The sequence below is a fragment of the Rosa chinensis genome, chromosome 5 (genome assembly GCF_002994745.2).
Source record: "Rosa chinensis cultivar Old Blush chromosome 5, RchiOBHm-V2, whole genome shotgun sequence".
Classification (NCBI taxonomy): Eukaryota; Viridiplantae; Streptophyta; class Magnoliopsida; order Rosales; family Rosaceae; genus Rosa; species Rosa chinensis.
The window spans coordinates 18,847,097-18,862,399 of NC_037092.1; the positions used below are offsets into that span (position 1 = coordinate 18,847,097).

The 15,303-nt window shown below is 38.0% G+C and overlaps 3 protein-coding genes and 1 long non-coding RNA gene across 4 annotated transcripts; 1 reads left to right on the forward strand and 3 right to left on the reverse strand.

Moving 5' to 3' along the window:
- Positions 1 to 335: 335 nt before the first annotated feature.
- Positions 336 to 3,773, forward strand: LOC112203346. The gene is made up of 5 exons (XM_024344329.1): positions 336 to 1,875; positions 1,995 to 2,068; positions 2,260 to 2,810; positions 2,913 to 3,018; positions 3,207 to 3,773. Exons 1-5 carry the CDS (start codon positions 336 to 338, stop codon positions 3,771 to 3,773), a joined length of 2,838 nt encoding a protein of 945 aa, XP_024200097.1.
- Positions 3,774 to 5,486: 1,713 nt separating this feature from the next.
- On the reverse strand, positions 5,487 to 5,958 carry LOC121049160. Its single transcript, XM_040505749.1, has 2 exons — positions 5,585 to 5,958; positions 5,487 to 5,513 (listed from the first exon to the last, which is right to left on the reverse strand). The coding sequence occupies exons 1-2, from the start codon at positions 5,956 to 5,958 to the stop codon at positions 5,498 to 5,500; spliced, it is 390 nt and encodes a 129-aa protein (XP_040361683.1). The 3' UTR covers positions 5,487 to 5,497.
- Positions 5,959 to 7,193: 1,235 nt separating this feature from the next.
- LOC121049103 lies at positions 7,194 to 9,532 on the reverse strand. Its single transcript, XR_005799324.1, has 3 exons — positions 8,948 to 9,532; positions 8,560 to 8,621; positions 7,194 to 7,409 (listed from the first exon to the last, which is right to left on the reverse strand). It is a non-coding gene; the product is annotated as an uncharacterized LOC121049103 (long non-coding RNA).
- Positions 9,533 to 10,104: 572 nt separating this feature from the next.
- LOC121049161 lies at positions 10,105 to 12,912 on the reverse strand. Its single transcript, XM_040505750.1, has 9 exons — positions 12,755 to 12,912; positions 11,982 to 12,480; positions 11,580 to 11,857; positions 11,332 to 11,505; positions 11,099 to 11,206; positions 10,888 to 10,957; positions 10,697 to 10,795; positions 10,544 to 10,611; positions 10,105 to 10,199 (listed from the first exon to the last, which is right to left on the reverse strand). The coding sequence occupies exons 2-9, from the start codon at positions 12,141 to 12,143 to the stop codon at positions 10,184 to 10,186; spliced, it is 975 nt and encodes a 324-aa protein (XP_040361684.1). The 5' UTR covers positions 12,144 to 12,480; positions 12,755 to 12,912; the 3' UTR covers positions 10,105 to 10,183.
- Positions 12,913 to 15,303: the final 2,391 nt, after the last annotated feature.

The following is a 15,303-nucleotide window of genomic DNA, read 5'->3' on the forward strand; positions in this document are numbered from 1 at the left end:
GCTTCTCCTTTACATTGTTTTCGATGTGGGACAAGCAACCACCATTTCTAGTCTAGAAAGCCTATTTGTGAGGGCATGTTGGCAAGTCCGGAAAGGTGGCTTCCCGGCGACGGATTTGCGACTTCCGGATACCGTAGCGTAGCTTGAACATAGGGCTACAAGATGCAAGTAGCGGTTGGGCCTTACCATGGCTTGTGGGTGTCCCAAAGAGGGTGTTACTTATGCTTGGTGATGTAGTAAATACTCCATATTGTTGGAGGTATGTACAGTTACTTTTAGAATTAGCATTTATTTGAGTATGTTTTGTTATATATGAAGGAACCTATATATTTAAGATGGATAAGTCATGGATGCATGCTGATAGAAGATCAAAGAAGTTTGAGCTAGGACTAGCAGAGTTTCTCAAGTTTGCCGAGTCTAATGCCAATAACAAAAACAAGATTTCTTGTCCTTGCTTGAAATGTAGTAACACGGAGGGATTTTCTGTTGGAGTTATTAAGGATCATATATTTTGGAATGGTATTAACGAGAGTTATAAGCATTGGAGGTGGCATGGGGAACCTACTACATCTGCTATGAATGACAATAGAGTTGAATCTGAAACTGTAGATTGGGAACCTGGGATGGGGGAGAATGATTGGGGCTTTGGAGAAAGTGAGGATGAGCAGATTTCCGAAGACTCTAATGAGTTTTTGAAGTATGTAGAGGATGGGGATCAACCTTTGTACCTAGGTTGTACGAAGACAACCAAGCTGAATGGTCTGATTCAGAACTTCAATTTGAAAGCAAAGCATGGAATGACCGATGCTTGCTATTCAGATATGCTTATCATGATTGGGGGTCTGCTTCCTGAAGGGAATCAGGTTCCTTTGTCTTTGTATGAAGCGAAAAAGACACTTAGTGCTTTAGGGATGGAGTATGAAAAAATTCATGCTTGTCCTAATGACTGCATCTTATATAGACAGCAACATGCAGATGCTCTTATCTGCCCTAACTGTGGTGTTCCAAGGTGGAAATTGGGTAGGGATAAAACTGTGAAAGAAGGGATACCTGCGAAGGTTTTATGGTACTTTCCATTAATCCCAAGGTTCAAACGAATGTATCAATCGACCAACACAGCTAAGAATCTTACTTGGCATGAGTTTGGTAGAAAGAAAGATGGAATGATGCGACACCCAGCTGATTCTCCTACTTGGGAATTACTTGACAAACAATATCCACAATTCAGTAGCGACCCTAGAAACCTCAGACTAGTCCTATCTTCTGATGGATTTAACCCGCATAGTTCTCTAAGTAGCAAGTATTCTTGTTGGCCAGTTATACTGGTCACATATAATCTCCCTCCATGGCTTTGTATGAAGAGGAAGTTTATGATGTTGACATTGTTAATATCAGGACCGAAGCAACCTGGTAACGATATCGACGTCTATTTGCAACCATTAATAGATGATCTGAAAGTATTGTGGGATGGAGTTGAGGGAGTATACGATGCACTAAGAGGGGACTACTTCAAATTGAAAGAGGTGCTGATGTGTACTATTAATGACTTTCCCGCATACGGGAACTTGTCTGGTAGCATTGTTAAAGGATACAATGCTTGTCCAATATGCCTTGACAAGACTCGACCTTATAGGTTAAAGAGAGGTAAGAAAATGGCATTCATGAGGCATCGCAGGTTCCTACCTAGACATCATCCGTATAGGAAACAGGCTGCTGCTTTTGACAACACCGTAGTGGAGGACCTACCTCCTCTACCATTAACCGGAGAGGAGGTGTTTGCTAGAGTAGAGGGTCTGAATTGTGTGTATGAGAAAAGAAACGCTCTCCTCCTGCCAAGGGTGTTGAAGACCAAGGCAGACCTTGCTGGAAGAAGAAGTCTGTCTTCTTTGAACTAGAGTACTGGAAATATATTCTGGTACGACATAATCTCGATGTCTTGCACATCGAGAAGAACTGCTGTGATGCCATCATTGGTACGCTGCTGAACATTCCAGGGAAGACAAAGGACGGGGTTGCAGCGCGTTTGGACATGGTGGAGATGGGTATTGGGGCTGGTTTGAACCCAAAAGTTGGTGCCAAAAGGGATAAATTACCTCTGGCTAGTTGGAACTTGATGCTTGCTGAAAAAAAAATAGTTTGTGGCTCTTTTTTGAAATGACGATTCCTATTAGGTTTTCGTCAAATGTAAGGAATCTTGTCTCTATGGAGGATTTAAAACTTGCCGGTCTAAAATTGCATGACTGTCACACTATCATGCAGATTCTTCTTCCTGTTGCTTTACGTTCTGTTCTTGAGAAGCCGGTTAGGTATGCGATCATCCGCTTCTGCCTTTTCTTCAAGTCAATATGTGCTAAAGTGATCGATGTTTCGAAGCTGGAAAAAATGCAAGCAGATTTGGTTGTTACTGTTTGCTTATTGGAGAAGTACTTCCCGCCTTCATTTTTTGACATTATGATCCATCTAACTGTGCATCTCGTAAAAGAAGTTCAGTTTTGTGGTTCGGTATTTTTTCGGTGGCTGTACCCCTTCGAGAGGTACATGAAAGTCTTTAAAGGGTGGGTTAGATGTCGAACGCATCCTGAGGGATGCATAGCAGAGTCTTATATTGTCGAAGAGGCTGTTGAGTTTTGCACTGAACGTATGCTTAGTGATGCTTCTACTGCTGGAATCCCTGAAAGTTCCAAACCACGAGCCTGTAATGCATCCAAACCGCTATCAGACGCTACCATGATTTCTGTCAATGGCAAGGAGATGCATCAAGCACATCTGTGTATATTGCAGAATACCGAGGATGCAAGTCCTTATTTCATGTAAGTCATAAACTTTTAATTATCATCAGTTTTCCTACAGTCCATGAATTGATTAAATATTTTGTTACTTAAATCATTGGGTTTTGTGTGTTTGATATTCAGTGAACATCTGGAATTGTTGAAGCTTCTCAATCCAAGGTTTTCTAAAAATGAAAAGTGGCTTAAGGATAAACAAAACCAGACCTTTGCTGTCTGGTTAAAGGAGAGGGTATGCGATCATATACTTGATTCTTAGTGATTAACAAAAAATAAGATTTCAACATTACGCTAATGTAATCTATTATTGATTTGAAGGTTTCAAATGAACTGCAGTTTCCGGACAATAATGTTTCGGAAACAATGAGGTGGATGTCAAGTGGACCGAATCATGTAGTGCCGACCTTTAGTGGATACTAGGTTAATGGTGTTGATTTCAACACTAAGGAGCGGGACAATGTGCGATCAGTGAAAAACAGTGGGGTTTTTTTGGTGGCTGATGCAATGCAAGTTTCTAGTGCAAAGGATAAAAATCCCAAAACTGATGATATGGACTTCTATGGTGTCATACAACAAATATGGGAGGTGGACTACTACAAGTTTAGGGTACCGTTGTTTAAATGTGATTGGGTTGAGAATGTTAGGGGCATTAAAGTAGATGAACTAGGGTTCACATTGGTAAATCTGAATAGGAAAGGTCATCTTAATGATGCTTTTGTCTTAGCTAGCCATGTTAAGCAAATATTTTACATTAAGGATCCCTTCGATGCTCAATGGTCAGTGGTAGTAAGGGTCCTAGATAGAGACTATCAAGGGGCTGATTCGGATGAGGAGTTAGAAGATATTGAAGTAGAACAACATCCATTTGAAGCAACAATGCCATCCATCGAGACTTTTGATAATATAGATGGTGATCAGCATAGCAATTATATGCGTCCTAGAGATGAAGCAATATGGATGGAAAATGACTGCAATCAACGTGGCTGAGGGCAAAAAAAAAAACACTTAGTTAAAGTTGTTTGTTCGTGATTGATTTGTACGTTTTAGAATGCCTATATATATGTACTGATGTGTTTGATGAAACATGTATATTAACACTCCCAATTATGTTAGTTATTTCATTGTCTTCTGTGTTGTTTAATTTTGAGTTGTGTTAGTAATTTCTTTGCTTTTATGTGTTAGTTATTTCATTGTTTTATGTGTTTTTGTTTCATATGTTTATTGACATTAATTGTTAACATATATTATGGGGCTAACTGTGTTTATTATGTATTGCAGGTCATGGCTCCATCTGCAAGCACATCGAAAGTTGCTAGATTTGTAGCCTTAACGATAAAGGTGGTGTAGATGAAACGTAGTAGAAAAACCGTCTCTGAACCACCTATTACTTCTCCAAATAGTAAACCTGCTACCCCCAAGAAGGCTGAAGCAAGACTGACAGAAGCCAACTAGGCTACCTTCCCTAGGAGAAGTCCGCGAAAACATAAAGCTACTCAGTCCAGCAAGGATGAGTCCTCCAGGAGAAGTATGCCACCGCCTAAAGCAGGAAATTCCAAGAAGGCTGTGGCAACAAAGAAGTCGTCGTCCAGTCGTAAGTCTGCAAAGAGCAAGTCATCCGAGGATTCTGATGATGATGACAACATCACTAGTGGATTGAGGTTGCTTAAGCGAGGGATGGTAACCATGAATAAAATTACCAGGCTACTGATTCGAGCAAAGAAGCTAAAGGTGAATTCTAATGCTGATGGGGAGCCAATTGGGAAGGCAGCTAAGGAGATGTAGTCATACATTGGGGTGTTGGCACGCACCAAGATCCCAATATCTATAAATGATTGGAGAAATGTCCCTTTGGATGAAAAAGACAAGATTTGGAATAGTATTCTGGTAAACAATCAGTCTATATATAAGTTGTTGCTAGCTGTTCACTGATTTACATTTCATTATTCTTATTTTTTTTTTCAAAAAACGGTAATTAAACCTATGATACTTTGTATTCATTAATGTGTAGGATGCTTATGTGGTGCCAAAAGAATGGAAAAAATTGGTGATTACATCAGCCGGCCACAAATGGAGAGAGTTCAAGAGCAAATTAAACAACTGGTACATTATTCCCTATTTGGATTCTCCTGAACTTTTACAGTTCCCTCCAGATGATTATCGATCCATTGAGGTAGATGAATGGAATACGTTCGTGGCTGATAGAACTTCACGACAATTTCAGGTTTGTCTAATACCATACCTGGACATGCAGTTGTGGAACAGTTTATGCATTATTAGTTAGTGTTTAAGCAGATACTAAAATATAATGCATAATTCTATATATGCTTTATAGATACTCCGTGAAAAGCAGAGAATAAAGAGGAAGTAGAATAAGTATCCTCATCAAATGTCACGGAAAGGATATGCTAACTTCCAAGAAGAACTGGTCAGTATTCGTCTTACAAATCTACACTGATAAACTTCTATTCTTCTTGGTAGTCACTGATTTTTTCTATTGTTTTCAAACCACCACATTCACTTTTAGTTGTCATTATCTTTATAAGCTGAAAACTATAGAGATCAAAACTCAAATATGGCTATCATGGTTATGGGGAAAACTGTACCTCACCAAATTTGTCCCAATGAAGTACCAATTCACACCATTGTAGTTGATTCACATCCCCATCTGGACATTCAAATCTTTCAGCATCTTTATTTCTGCCCATGCACTTTCAACCCTTCCGGTCCCTTTAAAATTCCTGAAGTCAGGTACATTGATTGGAAACATAGAAGGTTCTCTTGCAAGTGATCCTACATACCTTGAGAACCTTGCAACAGTTTCAGCTAGTGCAACCGGCTGCCCAAACTTGTTAAACAGCATCTTCTCAGGGCCATAAGGAGCAAAGTTAACCTTATTTTTACCCCTCTTTTTCTTGATTTTTCCAGCCCTCTTCCTGGTCCCATGTCCAGTTTTTGATCTCATATCTCCGATATTTCTATTAACAGATCCTCTAGATGCATTCATCTCATTCACCGCGCAATCAGCATGGTTTGGTGTCATGTTATAATCTCCCCTAATCATCCTCATAAGAATTTCTTCACCTTTATCATCATTTTGTGTGTGTTGGCCTACATCTTGGCTATCATTGACTTCAGATACATTGCCTATGAATTGCAAGTTATAATCACTCATCTGCACATAACAATTAATCAGATTACTCAAACCTGCAATCGTTATGTGCATATATTCATATATGGTTCCAGATGAATTAGTAAACCCTATAGCCATATGATTCAAAAGTAACCAACAGCAACACACCAAATAAAGATTACTTAACTATTAAGACATCATGTCCTGTTATTCAACTATTCCACCAACAATCATCAAGATTCTCAGTCCACAACGTCCATTACATCTAACCCATTAACTCCATAAAGATCTAATTGCACAAGTTAATTAAGAGTTTAGGCAGATAGATCAGACAAACCATATATAAAGAGGTAAAACTAAAATATATGTAAAAGGTACCTCTACCAGCCGACACCTTTGAAGATAAGCACGATTGTAGATGCTTTTTCCAGCTTTTCAATTTGCCTATTGCCTTCCAAGATTGACGACTTGATGAAGATTAATTTTCTGAAAAAGTGGTTTCGCCCAAAACAAAGAAACCCATCCTTGTGTGCAAATGACGAAGGTCCACCTTTTGTTTGATTGACAGAGTGATAAGCAATTAAGCACGCACTATGCCAAAAAGGCCTTCAGACGACAGAACTGTTTTGTCGTTTGAACGAACAAAAATGTGTCGTCTAGTACGGTGTCGTCTCTTGGGGGCATCATATGACATAAAAAAATAAAAATCTTTTGTTCTCTGATGAGTTTTGCATTTTGGGAACATTGTAATCTGTATCTTTAAAAGCATTCAAACAACAGTTTTGTATTGTCTTATAGACAAAACAACCACAGTATTTTTTAAATGCTATTGTGTGAAGTATATTTGCAAGACTTATTTGTGTGGTCTGAATGCCCTTAAATAAGAAATATGAAACCTCGTATGTAGTGTCTTATCTCATACAACAACAATTAAAGGTTGTGCTAATTTACTTTAAACGATAATTATATGTGGTTGTAAAGACCATCAGAGGACAATTAAGTGTCGTTTTAGGATAGGTTTGTATGACATTTAAGTGTTGTGTGAAAGGTTTTGAAATTATACATATGTGATGTTGGGAAATGGTTTAGACAATATGACAGGACCCGCCCCGGATTTCACCCTGAAATCCGAAGAGGCCCTGCGGGGCACACCTGAGAAGAAATTCTACCAAAAATTTGGCGGAAGTCTCTCTAAAAGTGGACTACCCAAAAACCTGTAGAAAGACATTTACACTTCTAAAATAATCCATCCATATTCTCCTAGAGCCACCCTGCTCCCTATATCACAACATCTCCAATTTCACAAACAATTCTGAACTTAAGAATATTAATATCTTGGGTTATCAGAGCAATCTAGTGTACAGGCGTACAAGATGATAAACTATAAGATAAAGGACTGATACTTTTATAATGCTGAAGCTATGACAGCTATGCCTCAACCCCAAGTACGCTCGACCTCAAGCTAAACTGGCCTGCAAACTGGGCATTTAAAACTTAAGGGCCCAGGGAAAAACATTTAAAAACCGTTAGAGTGAGTGGACAAAAAAATAAGTACTTTCGAATGTATAAGTAAAACTTAATACTTTCCCAAGTTATTCTCTAAAATCTCGCATGCAGTAACAATCTTGGAAATATTTTTAATCATTATCTTTACTGAAATCTTAAAATCTCATCCTCAATCCTTTTTAAAACATCCTTTTCAAGAGGTTCGTTTGATGACTAGAAAGGACTGCTGTCTAGTCATCTCATGCCATCTGGGAGGGACTGCCACCCAGAAGACGCATCGGAAGGGACTGCCAACCGGAACAGGAGGCGGTGGATAGAAGGGACTGCCAACTAACCACATGTAGTTAGAAGGGACTGCCAACTAACTACCTCATGTCATTTGGAAGGGACTGCCAACCAGATGACGCATCAGATGAGACTGCCAACCGGGCTGTAGTCTGGAAGGGATTGCCAACCGGACTGTAGTCTGGAAGGGACTGCCAACCAGACTATTACCTAGAAGGGACTGCCAACTAGGTAATGCATGCATGCGCTGACTGATAGCCTCCTCAATAAACTGGAAACAACCTCTTTCAATTACTTGCTTTCGGAAAGAAACTCGCTATTACTTCAATAAAACATATAAAATTCACCGAAAGCATAACTCACGATTATCTCGCTAAATCAAACCTCAATAAATCCTCGAAAGCATAAATCAAATACTCTGTAAATCAATAAATGCTTTCGGAAAGAAAACTCAATCTAACTTCAAGGCTGATAAGTACGGAGCTCAAAGCTCAATAAATCTCGATAATTCAATCATGCTCAAATATTCGATGAAACATTCGTACTCGTGAATCCTCATAAAAACCGATATTCGAAATCCATAATTTTCATAATATTTTTTGAATCAGTCACTTCCCAAAAAAAACATTTCTCAACTCAATAACTTCTGAATAACTATCTCAAAAATCTACTAAAAGCCCTCGGGAAGGAATTTCAATACTAAAAATCCCGTGACTCATAAAGCATAATAAATCTCAAGAAATCAAGCTCATAAACTCATAATACTCAATAATTCAAATAATAAATTAAACCTCAATCGGAAATTAATAATATACTGCATGCACATTTAATTTAAAATAAATGTCCACTCACAGTACTATTGAGGCGATCACGCATACAAGTTCTTTCGTCGACCAATAACTCGGTATATCGCCCTGTACACAATTATAATTCGTGAATAACAATCCGGAATAAAATACGATTCCAATGTCCTATTCTCATAAATCAACATTTTCATTTCTTCTCCAATTTAATCCAAACTTCACCATTAACACCAATTCCTCGATTTATATATTCCACAACGAAAACGAGGGAAATCCGACTGCCGGATTTCCCACAATTCAATCACAAAAGTCCAAACTTTGGAAAATCACAAACAATTCCAAATTCCTCCAAAATTCACCAAACTTCACATACAAGCTCTACAACATTTAAGAAATTAATCTAGCTAAAAACAAACATTAAGTCACTGTTCACGCACCGCAATCACTGTTCCACCGCACTGTTCACACACCGGCAACCTCCTCCTCCGGCCACCAAATTTTGGCAGCAGCTTCGTCTCAACCATCCAAACATCTTTCTCAACTACCACAAAGTCAGAAAACACATGAAAATACCCGAAACTAAGCTCAAACAGTAAAACCCGATATTCCAAATAGTACCCAGAAATTCAAACCTTCGATTCGTCAATTTCACTTTGATTTGTGGAAAAAAGCTTGGAGGGATATCATCCATGTCTCGAGGCGCATCGATCAAGCTCAAAAATGCTGCCGGAGATGGCCGGAATCTGGAAAATTTTTCCAGAAAACCCGAGCTGCTACAGTGAACTTGTTGGCTTCGATTCGTCGTCTATGGTGAATGATAGGGTGCAAGGCATATATAGATAGAAACCTTGTTTCAAGACGAAGAGATGGACACCAATTTCATGGCCGTAGGTGGCCGGACGAGGCGGCAGCGACGTCGGAAAGTTATGTCCGCGAGAGAAAGAAAACTGGAAATTTTCGGGGCTTTCCCGAAATGGAAAGTCCAGATTTCTATTTATAGACATGAATTTCACAAAATTACAAAACTGCCACTAACTTAAAACCCTTATAACTTCTTCGTTACAACTCCGATTTTAGCGTACCACATGTCTCCGAACTCGGTTTAATGTCCTCTACAACTTTCATCAAGAAAAATTTCTCAAATTTTGACCCGAACAAAAAGTCAACTATTTGGGCCCCCTAATAGTACTGAAACTTATGTAAAACGTGAGCGATTGTCGTTTATCGTCCAATAACTAGTGAATGAGTGAACGTCTAAGGTTCGGGACGTTACACAATAGATATCATATTCTTTCTGTTATGTCGGTCTCATTACGACAACAATTTACTGTCGTTTGAGATTATTTAGATGACAAATATTTGTGGTCTGAATATAAAAATGACCACTAATAGTATATGTTTTATATTGTCTGTAATCACATCCAATCACACTTATTTGTTGTTGTTATACACTTTAGCCAATACTTTCAACTAACTTATGTTGTTATTTTGCCTTTCAGACTACAATTTTATGTTGTCCCATTATCAAAAAGACAATAGACTTCTTATTGGTTTTTGTGTTGTGTCTATGCAGCTGCAACTACACGTTTTGGTGTGCTTTTGTTATAGCTTGCAGTTTGTGACGACACATTTTAGTAGTCCCCTGTACAATTGGTATGCATGCATTCTGGAAATTAAAATTGGCTATTCCTGAAATCATAAAATCCACATCCAAAATCATATTGCAATTTCCATTAATCCACCATTGTCTCATGTACACAAACCTAATCATCAGCATCAGTTCTAAATGGCCCATATCTACTAATCTGGGTAGCCAGCAAAATATATGCATGCAGTACTGCTTGCTAATAAACCAGAAGCACTACACAATGTGGGCAACCAACTAAACAACATAGCAAAATAGCTAGCAGTACTGCAATCAAAATTTGGCCTATATATATATCAACTATGCATGTCCAAAAGTTGATGCTACATATCTTCAACTACTAGTTAACCTACACATGCACTAGTTATCTTTGAACTTCATAACATACTTTGCCCACTCTGCCCGGACAGCATCAACATTCTCCATTGTGTAATAGTGATTTGCTTTTCTTTCCCACTGCAAGGACAGAAGCTTAGTTATGCATCACAATGGATTAATCCAATAAATCACTAGTACAATAGATATATTAGTTACTGATTACCTTAGCACTCCACTCTTGGTTTTTGTCCTCCACTATATCCCTCATGTAATGCATAATCCAATATCCACAAGTCTTATCACCCATCTGCTCCGGAATGCCCTGAAAGAAATAAATATTTTCAGTACCTAATAAACCTTACCTGAACTGGAAAAATGCAAATATAAATAGTTAGCTAGATGGGGAACACATACTGCACAGTTTTTCCATTGAACTGTCTTTCGGCCTTTCCTATGTTTTTGTACATTGAATATTTTGATGGAGCTTCAACAACAACACAATACACAAAATTATGATGAAACTAACAACTTATAAATTGAGAATCGATATCTCCAAAAAAAAAAGAGGACTAAACCGTTTTGTACATAATACCAACAAAAAACCCATCTAGCTAGCTGCACTTACTTGTCCACAATAGTTCTCCATTCACCGGTGATGAGTCGCCTCTTTAGCGGATCCATGAAATACACAACTTCTTCAGTGAGGTTCGCCACCGTCAACATCCAATGACAGCTGGCATTCAAATTTATGATAATCAATACCAACACGAATCTGATTTAGGTACTTGCATTGCTATATTTATGAGATCAGAAGTCAATATTTACAAAAAAAAAAATGCATGAATGAAGCTTTCGTACCCTGAATTATAGGGGACCAAAAAAATCTGACCACGCTTCCCTCTTTCATAAGAAACTGACAAAGAACGAGCCCGTTCAGTTGGATTTCCACAGCCAATGACACCAGTATTAGCAAGATCTACGAAGCCAATCATATCAAACATCTTCGATTTCTTCAACACTTGATAAAGGAAGCTGTAAAACCATAAGTCTCAAAATATCATTCAGTAACACTGAATTAACAGCTTCATTTAAAATGCATTACAGACCTCCTATACATCACAATGCAGCCGGCAGAAACCTCTTTCATGTTGGTCATGGCATACACATCCCTTCTGAAGATGGCGACCTTTTTTAGATATCCAAATAATTCCTCTCCTAAGGTTATGTGGATGGTGATCCCATCCTTCAAGTTATCATTAGCCCATGTGGCCAACGTCTTAAGTGGTGGAGGCAAATTGGGTGGCAGCTTGTCCAAATCATCATGATCAAAATCCTCATCATATATATCCTTCTTTTTCCTCCTCACAATTTTATGCTTTTGCTGCTGCAATTGATATAACAAATAACATTGCATGATTAGTATTTCTATATCATGTAATATAGCAGCTCACATGGGAGTTTTGGTAAGAATAAAAAGGTTAAAAATGAATTTAAGCAAACTACATTACCTTTGCATCAGCTCTAGTAGGTATAACCCAGTCTCTAGGCCAAGCAATGCATGTACCAATTGCATCGCGGACAAACAGAATCTCATCATTAATAGGAATTGGTAGCAAAGCATTAGCAACAATAGATTTGGTGATCGATACTCGGACATTTTCCTCAGCCATTGGAACACCATGGATAGTTTGCTTGCAGGACTCAACATCCACTTGAATGATCGTTCCTTCAGCCACTATGTTGTCCAATGAATCTATCGCAAGTTTACACCCTGACTGGACAATATTGGTGGACTGAACCTGCTAATTCAAACAAAAAAATGTGAGATGCCATACAATTGCAGCTGGATTCGTACATAGCTGAGAGGCCAATCAACAGCAAAGAAGCTCAAGCTCCTCACACAACACTCAAGAGCCCAAAACCATCACATCCCCAAGTTTACTGCACTTGACAAGCCTCAATTTCCAACTTCGTGATCAAAAATTCCAACTCTAATCCACCTAGTAGCTAACATTCAAGGAAGCACAACCAAATCTACTGAGAATGATCAACTCCCAGAACTAAAATCTATGCAGAATCCTAGCATGCAGTAGCAACAAGATCCATAACCCAGAACAAAAGAGACCCAAAAATGGAAGAATTAATTGATTTTAGTTCACTAAAACAAGCAATTGGGGAAAAAGCCCCCAACTTTGAATCCCAAAAAACTTGAAATTGAGAAAACAAGAGAGACCCAGATCAGAAAACGTGGGGAAATCAAGAAAGCAGAGAGAAAACTCACTGACCCAGAAGATTGAAGAACAGAAAAAATTGAAAGAGACCCAGATGAGGAAATTGAGGAACTTGAACAACCCAGAAGAGAATGGCGACGAAGAATCACAAATAAAGCACATGATAGACGAGTTAAAGGTATGAAAAGAGAACACTAGGCCCGTAAAATCCAAATCCCAAAAAGAAATTCCTATAAAAACCTCTGGTTGATGTACTCGTTGTCGCCGTAGTAGCGGTTGCCGGGCATGCTCTCAGATCGACGGAGAGGGTGACGGCCGCTTGGATTATGGTCGGTGATGGCCTTGAGGAGATAGTGAGGGCCGCGAGAACATCCTCTTCCATGATGCCTTTCGCTTCAACATTTTCCTGTTGAGATTGAAAAAACCCTAGAAAATTGGGGATTTCGAATTCAGCAGAGTGTAATTGGAGAGTGAGGCGTGAGCGAAGAGCTAGGGTTTGGGAGAGTGAGGTTTTGGCTTTAGGTTTTGTCAAGAGAGTGACAAGCTATCGAGAGTGAGGATTCTGGTTTTAGGTCTGTGTCGAGAGAGAGTGAGGTGCTGTCAAGAGAGGGTTTTGGTTTTGGGTCCTGTCTTGTTATTTTTTTGCTCAAGTGTTAATGTTTCAAGCCTGGCCCTACCAATTGGGACAAGCCTGGTCAATTTAGATAAATACTCACATAACAGAATTTTATAAAATTGTGGTCTGAATGCAGCCATTTGAATTTGGGGTTTGTCTCCTATCAATTTGATTTCCCTCTCTCGGGAGTTAGAGAAAAATAGTAGTGGGAAATCTCCCTCCTTTATTAATCAGACCATAGTTTTATTATTTCTTGTTGTATGTCCAATACATGTTGGGGAAAAATTGGGGTTTCATTTGGGATTTGGCACTACTAACATGGTGAGAAACCTGGCGTTCAATTTTTTTTAGCGTCACACAACAGTTTTTGTCTTAAACGTCTTCTGAACTAATTTCTAAGTCCCTATCAGACAACGGCTCTTACAAAAATGACGTCTGAAAAAAAAAAAAAATTCAATCACATGATGGGCAATTGCATATTGTCGTTTGAAATGTGTCGTCTGATTCAATTTCTGTAGTAGTGAGCCTCTATTCTATAATATTATTAAGAGAAGAGATGTTGTTAGCTTAAACTGATTTCTTTTACCCTTACATAATGGATGGAACTGAAAAATAAGAATAAATTAAAGGAGGAAGAAGATGAACGATAAAGGGGAGAGAAGATGGTAACTGGGTCATCTGTGAGTTCCAAGGGAGATTAAAATAAAGGAATTAAACTGATTTTCTTTCTTATTAATTTCCAATGCTCTAACTAATTTACAGAGAAGAAGAAAGAAAAACGGAAGGGAGGAAAAGATTGATGACGACAAAATCACGGTTAAATGACCCACTGTTATCAGTATTAATTAAGCCAATAAGGCTTAAGGTTAAATTTTCAATAATCCTACAATTGCCCTTGATTAATTAAAACTCTAAGACTATAAACTTTAATAGATAATGGATAAAACAGTAAATTAAAAATAGGAAAAAGAAAAACAGGAAAAGAGAAAAAGAAAAGAAGAGAGAGAAGAAACTGTTAATCTCAATGTGGGAGGGCTTTTACTAGACGTGTGAGCAATGAATCACCAATTGTTATTTACCACAAGTCCAGAAACTGTATTATTCCTTATTTTTTATTGCAGTTTGATAAAGAAATAAATTATGTAAAACCAATTTTTTGGTACAAAAAAACAGTAAGAAAAAGCCAATTGACACACGCGTAAGCGTGTATTAAGAGGCTAGTATAAAATAAAATAAAAATAAAAATAAAAGTGGTTTTATTTCCTTTACCAAACACTGATTTTCAAAGCGTTAGAAATAAGTAATTTTTGGCCAATATCATACAAACCTTAATATAATAGAATAGATAAGCGGTTGAATTAATTAAGCTTTGTGATCTAGTCAAAATAAGTAGAAGACTTTTAAGCGTACTTGAAGTCTTGAATCCTCGCATATCGTCATATTTTCTAAAATATATTAAAAATGTTGACTACTAAACTTGGTGGCGTAGTAGGGTTTGTTTATCCCACAATATATATTGGGGACGTGGAGACTGGAGAGTACGTTGAAACGTCTGATGTCAAGTACTTGTATATTTAGGGTTAGGGTGACACTCATATATCTATCTATCTATATATCTATAATTATTAATTATAAAGAAAAGCTTAATTTGCTTTGTTTGATCTGAATGAAGAATTTCATTAATAAGGAACTAGTACAATTAAATATAGAGGCATAATATAGTCTCATTAAAAAAACCCTGCCAAACAAGTAAATAAATAAGAGTACCACACAACATATCCTCTATATACAAGAACTGCATCGAGCCAAGGAGTCCCAACTTCTTTCCAAAATCTGCTACGTACCCAACTCATTCAATCCTTCTCTAGCCATTCTATGATCGAGTTGCATGTTGCAACACCGAGGCACTTTCTTCCAAGACACTGCTTCAAACTCTGTTTTCAAACATAGGATCTCATCAGATGTCGGTCTCTCCATGGGAAG